Source organism: Tauraco erythrolophus, chromosome Z (assembly GCF_009769465.1).
Source record: "Tauraco erythrolophus isolate bTauEry1 chromosome Z, bTauEry1.pri, whole genome shotgun sequence".
In the NCBI taxonomy this organism is placed as follows: domain Eukaryota; kingdom Metazoa; phylum Chordata; class Aves; order Musophagiformes; family Musophagidae; genus Tauraco; species Tauraco erythrolophus.
In genome coordinates this window covers 33,044,283-33,064,030 of record NC_141496.1, presented here as the reverse complement: position 1 = coordinate 33,064,030, position 19,748 = coordinate 33,044,283, and the positions used below count along the sequence as shown (strand labels likewise).

Below are 19,748 nucleotides of genomic sequence, written 5' to 3'. Positions count from 1 at the left end.
GCTTCAGCCAAGAGCTTTAATGAATTAAAAACAAGATAACAGGATGCTTGAACATTGGACTTTTTTGGCTGACATTTGTATTAATTGTTTGCAATTTTGCAACATGCACAGTATGCAAAATATATTATAGCTGACTAAAATTCAAAATTTTGTTGTCAGATTAAAGAAGTTAAAATAGATGGAGCTGTATAAATTGTTTTGCAATGTATTAATAATTGGATGAGCTCTTTCTGCCTCTCTCCTCAATTTTTGCCATACTTCCCTTCTCTCCTCATCTTCAGGTAAAACTGACGAGTTTTTATGCAAGGTTTGGTGGATGATTGGTTTAACATTGTGACTGAATTATTTATTTAGAGCTTTAACTTGTTTAAATGTTATTCCCTGAGGAGGCACGGATTGTTCGCCAATCTTACTTAATTTGGTTATAGCTATTGTACATACATTTCTAGAATTATAACGTTTCCCTCAGCTAAATGAACAATATGAATAATTCCTTTTGTTTTTTTTTCTTGAAGCCGATCAACAACTTATCCTTACACAGAAACCCAGATGTACAGCCAAAACACTGGAGGAAATTATTTTGATACTCAAGGAAGTTCTGCACAGGTGACAACAGTGGTCTCATCTCATAGCATGGTGGGCACTGGAGGGATTCAGATGGGTGTCACAGGAGGACAACTCATTAGCAGCTCAGGAGGGACCTATCTGATTGGCAATTCAATGGAAAATTCTGGCCATTCAGTGACTCATACAACGCGGGCCTCCCCAGCGACAGTAAGTATATCAGACTGATGCAAAATCTTTGGGACTAGTTTCTTAGTAACTTAGATGTCCTTGCAGACTGGCATGGTTTTTGTGACAGAATATATAGCAATATTATGTTTTCAGAATAAGTACTACATAGTACTTTTTGTAAAATAAGATACAGTAGTAAAAATACTGTGAAATCTTAAACATGAAGGCAGACCTTTACCTTGATAGCTCACAAATATTTACATTTCACAGGTTAAATTTTTGCATTCAAGTGAAATGCTTTGGGAATGCTCACATTATAGTTTGTCTGAGCTAGATATTTGTCAGGTTGGGAACTAAACTAGCCTCCTCTAGCATTTTGTATTTTTTCTAAAAACATAAGGAAAACATAGTGTTGTCGAGTATAACTATGTTAGATATAAATGTTAAATAATGTAAGTTACAGATGGGTATTTGTAACTTGCCTGTATTTGTTGTGGTTTGTTTGTTTGATTTTAGTGTAGGTTTTGTAGCTTAATTCAAAATATTTCCAATTGTTCAGAATACTGAGGTACTACCTTTTAATACTTTGTTCTTACTCATCTATGGTATGTCTCCAAAGTCTGTCCCGAATTAAAAGATCATTGTGGAAGTGTCTTACAACGCTATGGGGTAACACATTCTTTCACAGCTGTGATAGATAATATTGTGGACACTTAAACACAGAACTTTGCCATAACAGCTTATTCAATCAACCCTTATTTCAATGAGGAAAATGGGTTTATGCCTAGTCTAGCTTTGCTGCATAGCACTAATGAATACTAATTCTTCTGGGTGTTCTGATCTGAACATAGACATTTGGAAGTAATGGGAAAGAGAATTGTGGAACATAGAGTAGGAAGAGTTGAAAAATATAGTAAAGGAGATAAAGCATCATTAATAATATAGATTCATCAGTGCTCAAAAGGTCAATGAAATTAGGGGACTTTATTTTTAGGAACCAATGTAATGAGTACAAATCTAATATTCTTCTGTTTGGAATTATGATGAATGCTTACAATAGCATTGGATAATTTAGATGATCTGATAAAATCTCTTAATTTTGATTCTTAATCTAGGTGGTATAGATAAATACAAAATTTTTGTACAATGTTAAAAATTGTGATTTCATCTATAAACTAGTATTATTTTCTAAGAATAAAAATTGTAAAGAGTCATAATTAATGAATAGCATAGATATCAGTAATGTAATGGGAGCTTTCAGCTAGCAACAAAGAATTTTATATTTGAATTACAAAAAAAAAAAAGAGGAAAAGTGTCTATTAACATTTCCCTGTATTTTACATGACGTTAATGGAAAACAGAGTTTCTGAAAAGATCAGCATTCCTCTTTCAGATTCATTCAGTTAAAATCAAGACTTTAACTTGACTGTTTTCTGTTTTCCTTTAAAGTACTATCTCATTTTACTTATTTGGAAGATATTTCGTGGAATTTTTCACATGACTTTATGATTGCCAAGCACAGACAAAACAAAGTTTTCTATAGGCATCACTAAGGAATAAGTCTTATAGATGGAATGAAATTTGAAAAATGATGTTTCTTTAAATACTTGAATGGTAATAATTCTATGATTTCTTAGTTTTTTTAAAAAATTGTTCTACAGTTGAATACAAATACTGCCTCTTTCAGAGATCATGCCAATTTTCTCCTTAATCAAATAAGAACAAATGAATTTGTGTTTTGCATATCATGCTATAGGTTTTGTTTTATTCACCAACAACAGAATTCAGTCAGTGGAAAAGCTTAACAGAATGTGAAATCAAGTGAGGCTTAAATGCATCCAGTAAACACAAATGAAGAATAGTAGATGTACTTTGAAGCTGGATGTGCTAGAATTACTGTAATGATATCCAAACTCCATGCTATATTTTGCAAATTAAAAATGGTTTTGATTTTTTGATTTTTGCCAAAATTAGAAGTCATATTTGCAAAAATTTAACAAAAATCTAAGGTTCACATCTTCAGCAACATCTTTTGATTACTTCATATGTCAACAAAACGGCCTGTTTTAGTTGCGCTAGGTAGTTAGTTGCTCTAGTTTAGTTGCTCTATACTGCTGTATCAACTTGCCTTAAGAATAGAAAAAAAATAGTGTTAATTAAATTGCAACTATTAAATTGCACTTGAAACACTAAAATAGTTTCCTCTGTTTTTTAAAATGCTATTTATTTTCTATACTATAGTATATTTCTGTAAGGATGACACTTTTGAATATATTAGAAGTGCATTTCTTGCTAAGGAAGTGGGATACTACATGATTATAGATTTTATAATTCTAGGCTCGGTATGTATAGTTCAGCTGAAATACTCAAGAGTCAACTGAAACACAAAAAGTTCAGTTTAAACTGTAAATTTAAAGCACTATTTTTTCTTTTTTTTTTTTTTTTTTTTACTAGAGGGCATAATTAAACTGTGCAAAATAGACCAAAGTAATATTTTATTTGGGTTACACCTTAGATAGGTAGAGCTTGTTTCACTTGTGATCCTCATTTGATCTTTACCATCATAACTTTTTTCATTCCTGTATAGAGAATTTGTTGGAGTCATCCAAATAACATGTTTTCAGGATGGTTTGCTAGTGTAATACCCAGAAAATATTTCCAAATTTTGGATTAGTTTGAATAATTCTTATATGGAGACAAAGGATGCAGAAAGAAGTTAGAATTTACTTACTAACACATGGTCATCACAAGCTTTCTTTGCTTTTGCCATAGAGGTACTAGTTCTGTTTCCTCTTTTCAACTGATAACTTCATTTATTTTGTTGTTGTTCACTTTCACTGAACAAATCATTGCCTTCTGTAACAAGGAAATGAATTCTATTATTGATATTATCTATTTCTGATATATCTAGCTTAAGTTAAAAGAAACAAACAAACCAGTTGCAGGTTAAAAGTCAGATGTATAAAAAAAGTCCATTTAATTAACTGTGTCTTAGATTAATGTTAAAAATCTAATTTACTTTTCATCAGATATGCTATTTTGTTTAGACAGAATTCATTAAAAGAGATTCAGACTTTTTACTTTAATTCTATATTCACTGTTTTCTTTATGGTTTAATGTAATTCTGAGTTCTGCTTTGGTTTTAATAAAGAGCTAGTGTTTTCTTTGTAACATTCGTACAAGAAAGCTGTCCTGCTTAAGCTATAGCAGGCAATAGCAGTGTTTTTATAGCCAAAATATTAAGAATTGAGAACTATCAAAACTATTTCAACATATGTGCACTAGTGGTTTATGTCAGCATGCATGAAGAACATTTGTTAGCATTTTCTTTACTGGCTTCATTTCCATTGATTTCATTGCTTCTTCCCATTATGTCCTTTGCTAAACTACTACTCTACCTACTAAAAAGGATTTTTTTCACTAAAACAGAAAGGCATTCAGATTACAAGAGCTTTTATATAAGATATTAGGTAGATACACAGCTTTCCAAAATGACCATTTTCATATGAATATATGTGGATTGGTCAAGAATAAATTGTGATTGCATTGAACAAGAAGTGATTTAACCTAGCTGGATGTCTATTTGAAATGAATTTACATGTTGAAACCTGTATGAGAGAGTCGTCTATTTGGTTTATTGGCAGCTACCATTAAAGATGGGGCAGCTGTATTTAAGAAACTAACTAGAAAACCGGATTGCCATGTTAATAATAAAATCTAAATCACCTTCCAATTTTTTTTTCATATGTAAATGTCTTAAGGACTGTTTTTGTGATAAACCAGGATGATCTAATCAATATATTTCATAATATCACAAGGATAAAAAAATCATATAGTTTCTAGTGATAAACGTGTTCTTATGCTTGCCAGCCACTGAGAGGCTCCCATCTATTATTCTCATTTTCTAACAAGCTTTATGACTGATCTACAATTACAGTTGTCATTCATCAGTCATCACCAACCATAGGCAGTTTCCACTCATGCTGTTGGAGAAATTTATCCTATTTCAGTGCAAATCTAAATGAACATGAAAATAAAAGCAAAAGCAAGATGTATATAATGTATCACCACAAATTATTATTTCTGTTAGTAAGCACAGTGTGCAGAATTTGCTCTGAACTTTAGAGGAAGAATGGTACCTACCGAAAATGCCTTGTAAGTAATGGAGGAAGAACAGCAACAACAAGAAGAATGCCCATTGTAAATATCATATCCTGATAATATAATTTTAGTGGAAGTATTATGATTATTTTAGGAACAAAAAGTAACAAATGTTTAAATGGTCCATTAAAAGTGGAGGGGTTATCATTCAGAAAATAGTTTGAGGTGATGTTTCATTTATTAATCTCTTTCTTGGTAGAGGAAATTTTCTTCCTCTATTCCAAATTTTCTCAGTAATTTTTATTTAGCTGGAACCGTCTTAGCATAAAACAAACCATTTATGATCAAATTTAAGAGGCACAGATTTTTATGCTTGAAAAGATTGTTAGATCATTTGGTCTGACCTCTTATACTGGCAAGACATTTACTTATGACTTCTTCAACTAAGCACAGTGACATCTTTTGTGGAAAAAAAGCATCCATTTCCAGATACAAGAAAGCAGATAATTTTTTTTTCTGCTATTAAATGAGTCATAAGAATAGTTAATAATTACTATTGCTAAAAACCCATTTATGTGGTACGAATTAACTGGGGGAGGGGGTGAGAATTTTAGAGCATTTGTGGATCTTGCCTTTATAAACCTCTGCCTCTAAGACTTTTCCTCCTGCTTTGGTTTCTCCTTCAGAGCTCTGGAGCATCATGCCTTCTCCCTCTCTCTCCCAGAAGAGAGAGATTTCAGTGTAGCAGTGTGGCCAGAATAACTTAATGTCTTTCTCTGCGCTTTTGAGTGCCTTGCTGCTCCACTGTAATGTCTTGAGTTGAGACTCTGCCCTTTTCACAAGAAAAGTAATGTGGGGAAAAGGGAGAATGACCCTACTAAGGTCAGCCACGCCTATGCTCCTTGTTTCCCTTCTGATACTGTCTGGCTTCAGCTTTCAGTCATTTGGCTTTTGGTGTGTTTTCTGCATAAAAAGCCTTCTACCACCTCGTAGGTTCTTTCCAGTTTTGGCAATTGAATATATATTCTGGTATTTGCATGTCAAAAATCAAGATGTAGTGTTGTTGGAAATTCAGTTTATTCCAATGTAGCATTCCAACTACTGATTAAAAAATATTGTGAGAAACACAATTATTTTTATATCATAAGATACTAAAAGTAGGTGTCTTTGAATCTGTGAGAAGAATTTCTATTAATTCCTTTTATTTGAAAGTAGATAAGCTGGATTCAAGATGACTTGCCGCTGGTGTTCTCATAAGTCCTATTGTCAATGGCATGGAGGTACAACCTTTGTAAAGGATTGGATGGTTTTGTTTCTGATTAAATAAACATTTGTTCTAAAATGGCCACTCTACCTTTCTTTAAGGCTGTCTTGCCATAAATGTTTTCAGATTTCGTTTTAATAATAATCTGAACTAAACTTCCTTTTAGTTTCTCAATTCCAGTTTTCTGGTGTGAGTAACTCTGATGTGTTTCCATGTGTTTTTCAGTGTTAGGTAGAGTGTGTATGTTCTAGAAGTTCCTACAATCAGCTTGACAAGGGATTTTTTTCTTTTGTTTTCCTTTAAATGTTTGTACCAAATATGGGGAAACACCCACAAAGAAAAAAAGTTTAGAATCTGTTTGAAGATGTATATAATAAAGATTAGGTACACAAATAACTGGATGATCCAGGGGAGAGATGGTGAATTGATCAATTTGACCATATGTTTGAGAACTACCATCAAGGAACATGAACACAAGCAGCAATGTTTCATTTGAAAATTTGGAAAGAGAAAGTAATCTGACCTAAACTCCAAATATTTTTTATGTTTCTAACCTATGGCTCTTAGGTGTGCTTTTTCCCCCTATATTGACTCCATATATTCTTTGGTAATCACTAGAGAATATTTTATATTTATTAGTCAGTATGCATGCCCTGGGTATGTGCAGACTACTGGAGGTGTGCATTTGCAGCAGGTATTTTGACCAATATCTGTTATATACATTAAACTTGAATTTTACATTTACAAATTAATTTTAGGGGGGGGGGGGAAAGCTTTTTTCACAGTTCCTAAGGTTTGTCAGCATTCTTTTAAGGTCACAATATGAAAAATACCACACTTATTTTCCATCTTTTTGTGTTCTTGTCTTTCTGCGTATTTACATTTCTTTCATTCCAACAGACACAAAAAAGTATCTTTCTGTCTTCATAGTACTGTTTTATTCTCTTGAGCAACATTTCATAGAACTTGTTTACAAGAACTTGCTGGAGTTTCTTTTAGAAATAAGTTTAACCAGTATGGCCTTTGAAGACAATGAATCGGTGTTTACTTTTACTGAACAGCATAAGCCAAGCAGTGTTGATCACCACTAAAACATGCTAATTACTTCATCAAGCTCAGAAAGATACATGATCTATATTTAAAATGAGTCGTCTTCATATTCTACTAGGATAAGCTTCTCAAAAGAAATTTTTAGCTGTGCTGCCATGCTTCGTCTATTGTGAGATAAATCTTTGAAGTTTAATTCTTCCATCTGTAAAGGCTAGACCTGAATTGTCTTAGTGTTGTCAATACTATTTGATTTTCCAGCTAGGCAAGCTTGTCTGCCTAACATGACCCTCTAGGAAAAGTTTCAGATACCAGTACAACATACATGAACACTCTGTCCCGAAACAGAATTGAAAACTGTCATAAATGATGCATGTTTGTGGCACCTTGAAGAGTGAAAGTGTCACATTTTCAAAAGCCCTGAGTCCGTTTATCCTGTAGCTTCACGTTAGTTCATGATGCGTATACACCTTATTTAGGTAAGCAGAGTTGCCACAAGCTGTGTGACCAGCTGGTTATGCTGTGTTTGATGCACCCCAGGATGCATTTTGCCCTCTTGGCTGCCAGGGCACACTGCTGGCTCATGTAGAGCCTGCCGTTGACCAGCACCCCAGATCCCATTCCTCAGGACTGCTCTCCAGCCACTCCTCCCTCAATGTAGACTTATGCCTGGCATTTCTCTGTTTCAAGAGGAGAATTCAGTATTTGTTTTTGTTAAATTTCATGCTATCGATGATTACCCAATGCTCCAGTCTATCTGGATCCCTCTGCAAGGCCTCTTGTCCCTTGAGAGTCAACAGTACCTCCCAGTCCAGTATCATCAGCAAACTTGCTAATGGTGCATTCAACTCCTGCATCCACATCATTCCTAAAAATATTGAACAGAACTGTCCTAGAATTGAGCCCTGAGGAACACTAATAGAGGAGAACAAGAAGTAGCTGGAAATTTTCAGAATGGGCAAGATGAATGATTTAGTGTCTGGAAAACCTGTCTTCAAACATGTTTTATGCTCAAAAATAGTTAAAATGTATAGGCTACATAGGAAGGTTTCTGTCATTAAAGAGATATGTATCTGTCAGATAAAGCTGAAAGTTCATTTTATGAAAGTTTAGGCTAGAAATAATGAACAAAATAATTAGTAGTGAGGACAATTTATTTTGAGAAGCTTATCCTAGTAGAATATGATGAAGACTCATTTTAAATATAGATCACATATCTTTCTGAGCTTGATGAAGTAATTAGCATGTTTTAGCATTTAGTAATTAGCATAGTGGTGACCAACACTGCTTGGCTTATGCTGTTCAGTAAAAGTAAACATGGATTCATTGTCTTCAATGGCCATACTGGTTAAACTTATTTCTAGAAGAAACTCCAGCAAAAAAGTCCCTTAAACGACGAAAAAGAAACAATTTTTTATTTGGCACATTGCATAGCACCAAAAGGCATTGGATCAGTATGGCAGTGAGGAACGAGTGTCATCTGTAATATGACTTTTCTTTTATAAGTGCAATTAGAACTACATTTTAACAGACTGTTCTCTGAACAAACAAGGCCACAGGTTGCACTGACAAAATGAGAGTAGTCCAGTAGTGGGAATGAGCAGCAGGAGATGTAACTTCAGTGCTGTAGTACTGCTTGCATTAAGCGTTGTAGAACAAGTAACCTGAGATTCAGAATTAGGATTTTAATGTGTATACAGCCTTCACTGTTTGATTGTAGCATGATGGTAGGAAGGGAAATTCTGTGGCTACAGTATATAGCAAATTGACTTTACTATGATGATGTTTTAAGCTTGTGATGTTTACATGCAGCATGCTTTTAAAATTTCATCTTTCCTCTGTGATTGAATATTTTGACCTTATAGTATTTTCCACTGAAACAAGAAGAAATCAGAATATTAAAAAAAACCCCACATTATTGTGATCTAAGAATCTGTTTTCTTACATAGTAATTGCGTATTTGTAAAAAGGCTCCTATAGCTAATATTAAACAGTTGTAGGAGAGAAACAAGAAGTAATTCCTCACAGTTACCACAATAAAATACTTGTCAGTTGCCTTGTAAGAAAGGGAGAAGCTAATTTTATATGTACAGTAAATTCAAATATCAACTGCAGTGCTATACAGAGTGAATTCAGCCAATATTGATAAATTATACCACTAAAATTGTGGATAGTACTGTAATATTTGAAGTAGGATAGGGAGGGCTCATTAAAAAATGTCTACATGGAGAATGATAAATGTTTTTAAAAGTATAGGTAGTGGTTTCCATTGCTGTCATTTTGGCCATTTAATGTACGTAATTAACCACATGCCTTTTCTTACTGCACATCCTGTTGTCTCTGTCATTTTCATTGTCGTTTTTGCTCTTTTGGCTCCTCAGATAAATTACATGTAGGTTCTAAGTTTTTTTCTTTAATGCTGTCATTGTCAAACTAATCAAAATATCCATTGATACTAAAAAAGAAAAGAATTGGAATGGATGACAGTATTCGTACATTTGCATGTGAAGAAATACTACTTTGTATGTTGTTAGCGATGCATTTTCCTTTTGAAAGGGAAAATTATTGTGAACAAATCTGCTTTTCCAAAGGCTGGATCCTGCAATCTGTGTAACTCCTGACTTTCCGTTTACTTTGACAGCTGGGGATGTTCAAAGGGTGTTGGCGGCAGTAAGGATGATGTCCTGTCTGAGTGAAGCTAATGGTGGAAAACCTATTGAATTGTTTGGGTTTGGGATTTGATTCTGTGATTCCAGAGAGCTGAAGTTTTGTTTCTAACTCAATTGTTATTGGAAGCTGTGGGCATCTCTTTCTGATATAGTTGGAGGGAAAACATACGGAGAGGCCTTTCGTAAAGTTCTTTTTAGGCATTTCTTTTTTTATTTTATTTTATTAATTATATTTTTGTTCACTCAGAGTTATTTTTGTTTCAGTGTAGCTCACTAGTAAATCCAGTCATTTGATTTCCTGAGCAGGCTGGCAGGTTGGGCTTTGAGGCTGTGATCCTGCAGTTTATATGCATGCGAGCAAAATGCCTCTCTGACCTCATTGGGGAGTTTCGTGTTCACTGGGACTCTGGAATGAGGCCTTTTAGTGCAACATATGCCCTAGCCAGGAATAAAGCAGGCATTTCTATTGATCTGTAAGCAATCTGTCAAAACTTCTCTGATCAGGCTTTTTTACTATCTCGTCTTGAGTCCTTTTTTTAATGACATCTATTATCAGATTGAAATGGCGATTGAGACACTGCAAAAGTCTGATGGTCTGTCCACTCACAGAAGCTCTCTTCTCAACAGCCATGTAAGTTGTCTCTTCTTCACATACGCTCTCTCTTGCTTGTTCTGCATGCTTAGCCTGCCTCTACATGTTTGTTTTATTTTTTTACGACTTTTTGCGCTTAATCTTCTCATCTTAGTTGCTTGTAATCTTCTACTACATCTCCCATGGCTTTACTTTATCAGATGAAATGTCTTTATGGTATATTGCGGAGTGTTACCTGTTTACTATGCTCTACACACGTGTTAAGACAAGTTAAGACATTTGACTGTTTTGCTGTTTATAGTGTAAATGTCAAGATAAAGTTGAAATAATTCTCAATTAGTTGGTGTTTGACGTTTTAAATAAAGTTGTCTACAAAGCCAAGTCTGTGTACCCTATATTAGTTTTGGGGCATATAAAGAAGAAGAGAAGAAACAAACAGCATGCATGCCTAAATAATATCTTTAGATTATTTTTAGATGTTTCTTCATTTATTCTGAATAGAGAGTTTATTATGAAATTATTTACTTAAGAATCTAAAGATCCTTATGATGACCTGGAAAAAAAAATAATTATCTTAATTTGAAGTACACAAAAATGTCTTATTCAGCTGCCTTTTATGTTGTTCTTATTCTGCAAATCTTACAGTCAAGAACTTTCCATATACAAAGCTAAAAGATATTTGAGTGAAAACATGATCTCCAAATATAGTGATAAATCCATTATATGTACCTTTAAAATAACAGAAAAAAAGCCCAAAGATAGTTTTAAACTTATTATATAAATAATTATACAGCTTCATAAGTTGCTAGTCTTTCCTGAATTTTTTTTTTCCTGTTGGTATTTGTGTTTTTGTATTTTGTATTTTTTGCCATGTCGATTGGTTTGTATTCATCTTACTTCTTTTTGCCTTCTCAGCTTTACTAATACCAGAAATTCAAATTCCTTTATTGTTTTAAAGAATAAATTTAAATTTGGTTTATGGTCTTAATGTAAGAATATGGTGGTAGAGGCTATCCCTCAGAAATCAAATTAAAAATGTATGTTTTAGTATGGGTCTGGTTATGTCAAAGTCAAAAATAGAATTGTCTTCTGGAAATTTTGAGCAAACTTTTTGGTTTGTTTTGGTTTTTTTTTTTTTCCCTTTAGAAATAGATAGTATTAGACAGATAATATAAAAGTTACTATTTAAATATTATTTTTAAAGAGACCATAACTTTTTTTGGCAGAGTGTCAGAAATTTGTTTTAAGACTTGGAACGCTTGAACTGTTGATAAGTTTGTGTTTAATCCTATTATGAAGTCCAAAATCTTGGTATAAAACCAAGAAGAATTACAAGATAAGCTACTGTGCCCCAGTAAACTCTGTTCCACTCATTCCTGGTGCTATGCATTGTTCACAATGTGTTCCTCATAATGAAAATTGGATTCAACTGATAAGTCTTATCATGATATTTCTTTCTTGACAGTGAAGGATTTTTCAAAATTATTCTGATAGGGATGTGTTTTTGTGGAAAACAAACAAACAAAAATTGCTGTACATATTTTCATGGCAATCAGTGTTTCCTAGCCTTAGTCATTATGGAGGAAGTTAACAGTCTAGATGAAATGAATGTTTTGCCTGTTTTTAAAGCAATACTTATTGTCTTTAAACTTAAGTGAGGACAGTATGTAGGAAGTGTAAGTATAGGTTTAGTCTTTGGCTCTTTAAACTGTTGTTGATTTTGTCTTCTTATGGTTTGGTTTGGCAGTTATTAAAATCATTTGGTGTAATACATTTTAAAATAGAATTCTAAATTGTGTGTTTAATTAAGTTATTTTGCAGATGATATATTAATTTCTGGGAAAATAGTAGTTTGGGGATTGGGTTTTTCACTCTATCATACCTCAATGAGGTTTTCCACGATTTTTTTTTCCCCTTAAATTCACGTGTGCTCATTTTAAGGAGTTCATCATTTCTCCTCTGTTTTCTTGTCTTTCCTGTTTTATTTCTGCATGAGATCGACTTAATTAGTTGATTGTTGAATGTTTTATAAACATTGCAACTTAATTGGAGTCACAGTCAGTTTAATAGGTCTGACTCTGTAAATATTTTGTACCTTTACCCATTTTACTCATATGGTATGGTCAGTACTACAAATTAAAAAGCCAAGATTCAAACCTGAACTGCACAGTTTCAGAATTACATTTCATCTTGGTAGAAAAATGTGGGTTTTTTTAAAGTTGTTTGCAATAGTTTTATAATGTTTAGAGATAATTTACCTTTTAAAATCATATATTAACTGTACTTTTTCTTCCAGGCTATAATCTAGCAAGTAATGACTTCAAGCCTTTGCTACTAAGTAACTCCACCCGGGAGGAAAAATTCTTATATTGCTTTTATCTTTTGATTTAGGTTTTTTGGTGTTGAATAATGCAAGTCACAGTTGACATAATATCTGTTAGAAATTCGTATAATTAATGAAGTGCACTTAAAGTGATTCATAATAGGTTAGAAGCCATCTGGAAGAAAATATCTTTAATGCTACATGTAGAACTTAATTGGAAAATAATTATTTTTTGTTTGTCAGTCTTTTGAGATTGACAAAGTTTTTCCCTTTGGGGAAAAGAGAAATACTTCACATTCCAGATCTGTTCAGATTAAATTATAGATTTAATGATATATAACAAATGCTATATAAATCTATATAGTATAAATATAGATGTAATAATAGATTTTAAATATAGCTAAAAGGCAACAGTTGAAAGATGAAATTACCTTTGTTTCTAAGCCCAGACATGCTTGTGTCATGTCATTAGTGAAATAAGTTTAATACATTCAGATAAAATCTGATATTTATGATTATACTTTTCCTTCAGCTTTATTTCAAAATGACAGATGCTTGATTTGGGAACACTTGGCAATGTTAAGACTTCTAAAATAATGATATGATGACTGATACAAAGATGATGACTGTTCTTTTTCGTTTTATCATAGAATCATAGAATGATTAGGGTTGGAAGGGACCTCAAAGATCATCTAGTTCCAACCCCCCTGCCATGGGCAGGGAAACCCTCCACTACACCATGTTGCTCAAAGCCTCATCCAACCTGGCCTTGAACACTTCCAGGGATGGGGCATCTACAATTTCTAGTTTTGTGTATATAAAGTGCAAAATCACCTGCAAACTGAGCTAAAAATTTTATGTCTTGGAAACATTTACATCTTTCTTCTGTATATTTTTCTAGACCTTATGTCAAGAACCATGGAAAAGTTATGGACATGTTTTCAATAAAAAGCAAATATGGAAATGGTGTTTGAATGGTCTAGAGTAAATTTTGTAGTAATGTTTTTGCATTTGTATTGGAGAATTTCTCACTTTGACTAAATAAGTTATAAATTCAATGTATTTGTTATCTGTACTTTAGTACATGACAGTTTTGTGATAAAGAAGAGGTCGGGACTGAAACATTTCATGTCTATTGTACACTAAACTATTCATGTTCTTTGCATGATAAGTTACACTGAACATTGATGGAACAGAATTTGTGCACTGCTCTAACAGAAAATAATTCTGCAAAGAAATAAATAACACATAGACCATTTTTATCTTTTATTGTTAATTAATAATTTGTATTTTGGTTATATTAGTTATTGCTTTGCTGGACTGAATTGAAAATTATTACATATTTGTGTGAATATCTGGCTTTTCAGAGTGAAAGTTTGTAGCAAGTCTTGAAGACACAACAACCTCAGTTTGCATTTTCACTAGATAATCAAATTAAATCCAGTTTTGGTAAGATCTCTGATCCCAGCAAGCTTGAATATTCCCATTGTACTATTTTGGTATAAATACTTAGGAAAGCAGAGGAAAATAAAAATCAAACAGAAAATATGATTTTTTAATAATTCAAGCTATATCTAAAGGAAAGTTCCAGGGAACTGAAACCATGGCAAGTACTGGGGAAAGATAATGAAAATATTAGCATATCAAAAAACTTAAAAAGTGGAATTTAAATGCATCCTCGACCTATACTATTTTTTTATCTGTTTTGTCATTCTCCTGTAATGTTAAAGCTAGGAGTATTAAACTGTCCTTTTTACTTTTTTGTATATTTGTGACAGCTAGAGGTGTTTCATGAGTGTGCACTTCTTAGAAAGTCCAATGATATATTAAAAGTCTTTTATTGCATGGGTCTAAAATTACACAAAACAATTACATGAGAAGATTAATATTTTTTGAAGAATCTCATTCTGTCTGTCCTGGAAGTCAAAGGAAAACAGGCTACAACTGAAAGGGATTGTACCCCTAATACTTTATAGATGTATCAGTTATTTTCAACGTTATCTAGATTGCTCTTTGACCTATGTGCAATAGCTTTTTTCTTTTGTATCTGAGAGTAAAAAATATCCTATTCACTTAAGTGTCATACTGTTTTTTAATATCATAGAATCATAGAATAGTTAGAGTTGGAAGGGACCTCAAAAATCATCTAGTTCCAACCCCCTGCCATGGGCAGGGAAACCCTCCACTACACCAGGTTGCCCAAAGCCTCATCCAACCTCGCCTTGAACATTTCCAGGGATGGAGCGGGCAGCTAGAGCTTCTCTGGGCAACCTGTTCCAGTGCCTCACCACCCTCAATGTAAAAAATTTCTTCCTTATATCTAATCGAAATCTCCCCTCTTTCAGTTTAAAGCCATTGCCCCTTGTTCTATCACTACATGCCCTTGGAAAAAGTCCCTCTCCAGCTTTCCTGTAGGCCCCCTTTAAGTACTGGAAGGCTACAATAAGATCACCCTGGAGCCTTCTCTTCTCCAGGCTGAACAACCCCAACTCTCTCAGCCTGTCTTCATAGGAGATATGTTCCAGCCCTCAGATCGTCTTCATGGCCCTCCTCTGGACCCGCTCCAGTAGCTCCATTTCCTTCTTGTGGTGGGGACTCCAGAGCTGAATACAGTATTCCAGGTGGGGTCTCACAAGAGCTGAGTAGAGGGGCAGAATCACCTCCCTTGACCTGCTGGCCACACTTCTTTGGATGCAGCCCAGGATACGGTTGGCTTTCTGGGCTGCAAGCGCACATTGCCAGCTCATGTTGAGCTTCTCATCCACCAGCACTCCCATGTCCTTTTCGTCAGGGCTGCTCTCAATCCTTTCTCCGCCCAGCCTGTACTTGTGCTTGGGACTGCCCTGACCTACATGCAGGACGCTGCACTTGGCCTTGTTGAACTTCGTGAGGTTCTCACAGGCCCACCTCTCCAGCCTGTCAAGATCCCTCTGGATGGCATCCCTTCCCTCCAGCGTGTCCACAACACCACACAACTTGGTGTCATCTGCAAACTTGCTGAGGTTCCACTCGATCCCACTGTCCATGTCACCAACAAAGATGTTAAATAGCACTGGCCCCAGTACTGATGCCTGAGGAACACCACTCGTCACTGGCCTTCACTTGAGCATTGAACCGTTGACCACAACTCTTTGAGTGCGACCATCCAGCCAATTCCTTATCCACCGAGTGGTCCATCCATCAGAACCATGTCTTTCCAGTTTAGAGACAAGGATGTCGTGTGGGACAGTATCAAATGCTTTGGATAAGTCCAGGTAGATGATGTCAGTTGCTCTTCCCCTATCCATCAATGCCGTAACCTCATCATAGAAGGACACCAAATTAGTCAGGCAGGCTTTGCCCTTAGTGAAGCCATGTTGCCTGTCACCAATCGCCTCCTTATTTTCTATGTGCCTTAGCATAGTTGCCAGGAGGATCTGCTCCATGATCTTGCCGGGCACAGAGGTGAGACTGACAAAGAAAAACAGTGTAATATTCAGGTTTACAAATATATTACCTAACTATTCCTAGTCCAAGGAGTTTGTATTCTGCAATTTATGTGAATTGTGTTCATGATTGCTTAATTTCTTTGCAGCACTAAGTTTGTCTCCAAGCTTTAGATACCTTTATCAAGTATTGGTGTGTGGTACTGAATCAAAAATATTATAAGAAGTAGGCACTTGCCTGAGGTCACAAGTGCAATGAGTTCTGCCTTTGCCTGGTAATTCTGAAGATCCTAAAGCACTACAGTATAGCTAGCATTTAACCAATCTCTGAAGAAGGAAGTAATTATTTAATATACCTGAAGAGTGGTTTCAAAACCGTTGTAAGTTGATGTTGTATGGCTAAACTATTTTTATTAAAGTAATAATGATTTTTTTTTTCTGTTTTGTATGTGATATAGCTTCAATGGCTTTTAGACAACTATGAAACTGCAGAAGGAGTGAGCCTTCCAAGAAGTACTCTTTACAACCATTACTTACGACATTGTCAGGAACACAAGTTGGATCCAGTCAATGCTGCCTCCTTTGGAAAACTCATACGGTCAATCTTCATGGGATTACGAACCAGAAGACTTGGAACTAGGTTTGTGTTACTGAAATCCTGAACTATAGAAAATACAAGTAATAATTATGAATAGGAAACTTGGCTGCTAGTCAAAAAATAAATAATACCTGTATTTAAATATTGCAGTGGTTTTCTGTCAGTTCTGTCTCTTAAACAGATTTGTGCTTTTCCAGATGTTACTGTACTTTCACATCTCCTGTTTTTGTCTTTTTATGTGTTTACATTTTGATAAATACACTGCAGATTTTTATCAGTACTAATAAAATGTAGCTTGTTTGGAAATTACTAAGAATTGTATTTCTCCATGACCAGATAAGTTATATTTATTTGCATTTTATTTTTCTTACTGAAGAGGATTACAAGTTAAAATACCGGATAAGAGAGTGAATTAATTGTTTAAGAGAGTGAATTAATTTCCTAAAGGTAGTAAAATTACACTGATGTGAAACAGTATGAAAGGAGAATCAGACCTGATTTGTGGGTATTATTTTCCAGTCAATGTAAATTGTAAAGTAAATGTAATGTAGATGCATAAAACTGGCGTTCCTGTTCTTTTACTTCTTTCTCTTTCATAAAGAGGGAACTCCAAATATCATTACTATGGGATTCGTGTCAAGCCAGACTCTCCTCTTAATCGACTGCAAGAAGACATGCAATATATGGCTATGAGACAACAGCCCATGCAGCAGAAGCAGAGGTAAATTGTGAAATGAACATGAGTACTTATTAGTATTTTTAGTTCATAAAGCCTTACTTTGAGTTGAAATTCTAAAGGAACTTTTATTCAGCTTCTCTGCTGTGAAAAATCAAGGTTTGCTGGATAGTCAGTTGAGGTTGCTGAAGTTAGATATCAGACAACATGAAAGAATACTTACCTAGAAATTGCCATAAATTTGCAGAAGTAATAATCATAAAGTGAGATATGATATGAACAGACTATTCTTAACCATCCTGAGTTCTTATCCCAAAGCTGAAGAAAAGCAGTAAGAGCTTGAATTTGAAATTTTCCTGTTTGTTTTCATTACTGTAACATTTTTCATATAAGCTGCTTTTAAGAGAGCATATGGTTTTCAGTTTGGTGTTTATTTCTTCTCCTTGTGAAGAATTAATGTGACCATAATGGTTTACCTGTAAGCTGATTTAAGTATTTTCCCTCAACATCTGTTGTTCTTGAGAATCCTGTGAAAGCTCAGGAGTATTTGAAAGCAGTGACACAGTGACCACAAAGGGCTATGCTGGTGGTGCCAGAATGTGTGAATATGCATATGAAAAACTATCTTGAACAGAAAATTTTAGGAAAGAAGTGGAAATCAGTAGACTTCTTGGAAATTAATTTTTATTTGATTGATGTCACAAGCCTCCCATATTACCCTTAAGTTAAATATCCAAGTTGTATGGTTTCCTGAAACTCATAGGTAGAACAGCAGCATACCAAGCAAAACATCTTTAGAGCTATTGCCCTTGCCAAATCCAATTAAATGAACAGCTTACTATAGTGTACTAAGCATATTTTGTTGCCTTGCACACACTTGGGATATGGAAAACACCTTTAACTTCAAACACAGATATCACTTTAATCTGGAATAATTTTACTATCGCTTCCAGAAGTAGTTACAGCACTAAATACATATTCATGGTAATTCATGTGATCTTAACTATCTGCTGGGCATTATATGGAAGCATGAGATGTCTCCCAATATAATAAGGCAGGAAATTCTTGTTACAAAAATCACCACAGAATTATATGGTAAGAAATGGTGTTAGATATTTACAAAATATCCAAGCAAGATTTTTTCACTCACTCAAACTCATTCACTTACAGATTTTGTTCACTCACACTCAAAATCACATGTATGCACCAAGATGTATGCCACGATCTTCTAACTAGAATTGTTTCTGTGAAATTGTTTCTGGAGAAATTATGCCAGTTACGTAATCATCATTGCCTCTCTTGTCTTCTTCTTGATTCACAATGACAAAGTGATCTTGAACTTGCATTAGGTAACTTGTAGGAGTGGATACTACTTTTCTTTATTATTTGCTTTATTATTTTGTTTAATACCACTATATGCCTTATGTAGTTCCCTTATTTTCCTTACCTAGGTACGTTTGTTGACGTTTTCTTAACATTCTCTTTTATGTCAGTTTGTGATTGTATTTAAAAGAAATCACACATAGGGCATTGTGTAGTGATTAATGCATACTTTACTTTTCTTTTAACCCATGTTTTGCACATGCACACACATACATGCACAAGCTCCTATTCATACTCAATTCATACCAATCTTAAGCTCTGCTGTGAGAATCTGTAAAGATATTGATAAGGATGGGAACTACAAGACATTGGATAATTCTGCTGAATAGGTAGCTGTTACATGGAATACGTAAAATTCAGAGATCAAGGGGCTAGTCAGACTTTGACAATTGCACTGTGAAAAATGTCCCTGCTTTGCATACTTTCAAACATACTAGCGATACTGAATAGGATATAGAAATTTTCAGAATGAAAATGTTTATCCAAAAAGATATAGGAGATTTTAATTGAAAAATGGAAAATCATGAGCCACTATTACTTTAACTTTCTTATTCATGCTTATCTAAACCTGAAAACTACAAAAATTTCTAATAGAAACAGACATTTTTAAAACCAAGTGTGATGATTCCAGTTTTGTCTCATTGGAATGTGCTGATTATAATAGTAATTTTAGAAAAAGATTTAACAAATGTATTAAATGATTCCACAGTCTAGCCTGTTTACTTCATTACAGCCACTCTCTACCACGCAGCAATCTTGAGCTTTAGTTCATTCTTCTCTCATTGTAGCCTTACTTTTTAATTTTAGGGTAGTCTTGGATCACACAATGTTAAGCTTTATTCCACATTCTTGAAAAAAAAATGTCTGTATATTTTGCTTGGTAAATCTTAATGGAAACTGAGACATGCTTGTGTTTTGTAGCCCTCAGAAGCTAG

The 19,748-nt window shown here is 34.3% G+C and overlaps 1 protein-coding gene across 1 annotated transcript in view; it reads left to right on the top strand.

The window, feature by feature from the left end:
• RFX3 (regulatory factor X3) overlaps window positions 1-19,748 on the top strand; it is a 133,819-nt gene that overhangs the window by 93,121 nt on the left and 20,950 nt on the right. Inside the window, exons 4-7 of the mRNA XM_086629214.1 lie at window positions 516-774; window positions 10,373-10,447; window positions 16,615-16,796; window positions 17,356-17,475. Of these exons, the coding sequence (XP_086485340.1) occupies window positions 516-774; window positions 10,373-10,447; window positions 16,615-16,796; window positions 17,356-17,475 (636 nt within the window). The remainder of the gene's footprint in view (window positions 1-515; window positions 775-10,372; window positions 10,448-16,614; window positions 16,797-17,355; window positions 17,476-19,748) is intronic.